This window comes from Buceros rhinoceros, unplaced genomic scaffold (assembly GCF_000710305.1).
Source record: "Buceros rhinoceros silvestris isolate BGI_N320 unplaced genomic scaffold, ASM71030v1 scaffold37342, whole genome shotgun sequence".
In the NCBI taxonomy this organism is placed as follows: Eukaryota; Metazoa; Chordata; class Aves; order Bucerotiformes; family Bucerotidae; genus Buceros; species Buceros rhinoceros.
The window spans coordinates 1,329-3,032 of NW_010398947.1; the positions used below are offsets into that span (position 1 = coordinate 1,329).

Here is a 1,704-nt window from a genome sequence, read left to right on the forward strand (position 1 = left end):
TGCTGCCACACCAGTGCTGGGACAAGCCCAGATGCCATTGCCCACCTTGGCCACCTAGCCCCCTGGCTCCTCTCCAGCCGGTGTCACCAGCCCCCCCAGGTCCTTTACTTCTCGGTGTCTGACCTGGTGCTGACTCCCACTTTGGTCCCCCCCCTCCCAGGCTCCCCGCTGGTCCTCAAGCTGATGCTGAAGGAGCAGACAGACCGGCGGGCGTTCCTGCGCGAGTACTGCGTCGCCCTGTGCCTCTCCAGCCACGCTGCCTTCCTGCGCGCCCTGCCTGTCGCCTTCGAAAGTGCCACCCACTTCGCTTTCGGGCAAGAGCTTGCTCCCGCTGGGGACCTGTGTGCCCTCCTCACGCCAGGGGTATGTGCTGCCCCGTGGCTCTGCGGGGTGGGAGGACAGAGGAGAAGGGTCCGGGACAGCTTGGCAGTGAGTGCAGTGATGCTGTGTGTGGGGAGACCCTTTGCAGTGGGGTGCAGGGATGCCATGCATGGGGAGAGACCCTTGCACTGAGCCGTGTGCTCGTGCTATGCACAGGGAGACCTTTCGCAGTGCAGGCATGCGGCTACAGGTTGCTGTGGGGCAAAGCTTGAGTCGGCAGTGCTGGGTGGGGGTCTGGGTACTGCAGCAGCCCCTCGATAAAGGTGCTATGTAGAGATGATGGTGCCACCCTGCCTGCAGGAGGGTCTGCCGGAGGAGCTGGTGAAGCGCTGCGCCTCCCAGCTGGCTGAGGCGCTGGACTTCAGGCACAGCCATGCCCTGGTGCACCGGGACATCAAGCTGGACAACGTGCTGCTCTTCGACCGCGAGTGCCAGCGGGTGAAACTGGGTGACTTTGGGCTCACCCGCGTGCAGGGCTCGGCGGTGGGTGCCATGTCCAGCACCCTGCCCTATGCTCCGCCAGAGCTCTGCCTGCTCCAGGGCTCTGACACACTGGAGCTGGACGCCAGCCTGGATGTCTGGGCCTTCGCCGTCCTGCTCTTCTGCCTCTGCACCGGCTGCTTCCCCTGGGCTGTGGCTGCCAGCTCTGACCCCCAGTTCGAGGACTTCAGCGCCTGGCAGGGCAGCGTGGGGGGACAGGGCGTGCCAGCCTCCTGGCAGGGTTTCAGCTCTGGGGCACTGGAGATGTTCCAGCGCCTGTTGACTCTGGACCCCGACCGCCGGAGCCCGGCCATCGAGGTGCAGAAATACCTGTCCCTGCCCTGGGTGATGGCTCCCAGTGCCGGGGAGCCAGCACGGAGCAGCTCCCTCTCCCCCCTTACCAGCGCCACAGGAGACAGCCCGGGGGACAGCAGGGGACGAGGTGCTGCTGGTGGGGGAGACAGGGTTCCCATGCCCCCTGCTAATGCCCTCACCCCATGCTGGTAGCCAGCCCCTCCCCTCCATCCCGGGGCTGATATCAGGGTGGGTGCTCCCCGGGGGTCTGTCTTGCCGAGCTAGAAGTGGGTTGCAGGCGTGAGAAGGAGAAGTGATGCCTTGGGCAGCGCCTGGAGACCCCAGCCCTGCAGCACCTTCTATATTGATGTCATTTGGCCGTGGTGACCACAGTCCACCCAGGCAACAGTTGCCCGGCTCTGGGATGCACGAGGGAAACCCAGGGCAGAAGCAGCCCGTGGGGTGACGGAGAGAAACTGGAGGAGAGCGATTAATTGGCAATTAAACCTGCTGAGGCCGGTGCAAGACCTTGGCAGAGACGGAAGGTGA

At 64.8% G+C, this 1,704-nt stretch overlaps 1 protein-coding gene across 1 annotated transcript in view; it reads left to right on the top strand.

Moving 5' to 3' along the window:
* Nucleotides 1-1,368, top strand: part of SBK3 (SH3 domain binding kinase family, member 3) — a gene marked incomplete at its 5' end in the record, with an annotated part of 2,161 nt that extends 793 nt beyond the window's left edge. The window contains 2 exons of the mRNA XM_010131298.1: nt 161-363; nt 682-1,368. Coding sequence (XP_010129600.1) covers nt 161-363; nt 682-1,368 — 890 coding nt within the window. The remainder of the gene's footprint in view (nt 1-160; nt 364-681) is intronic.
* Nucleotides 1,369-1,704: the final 336 nt, after the last annotated feature.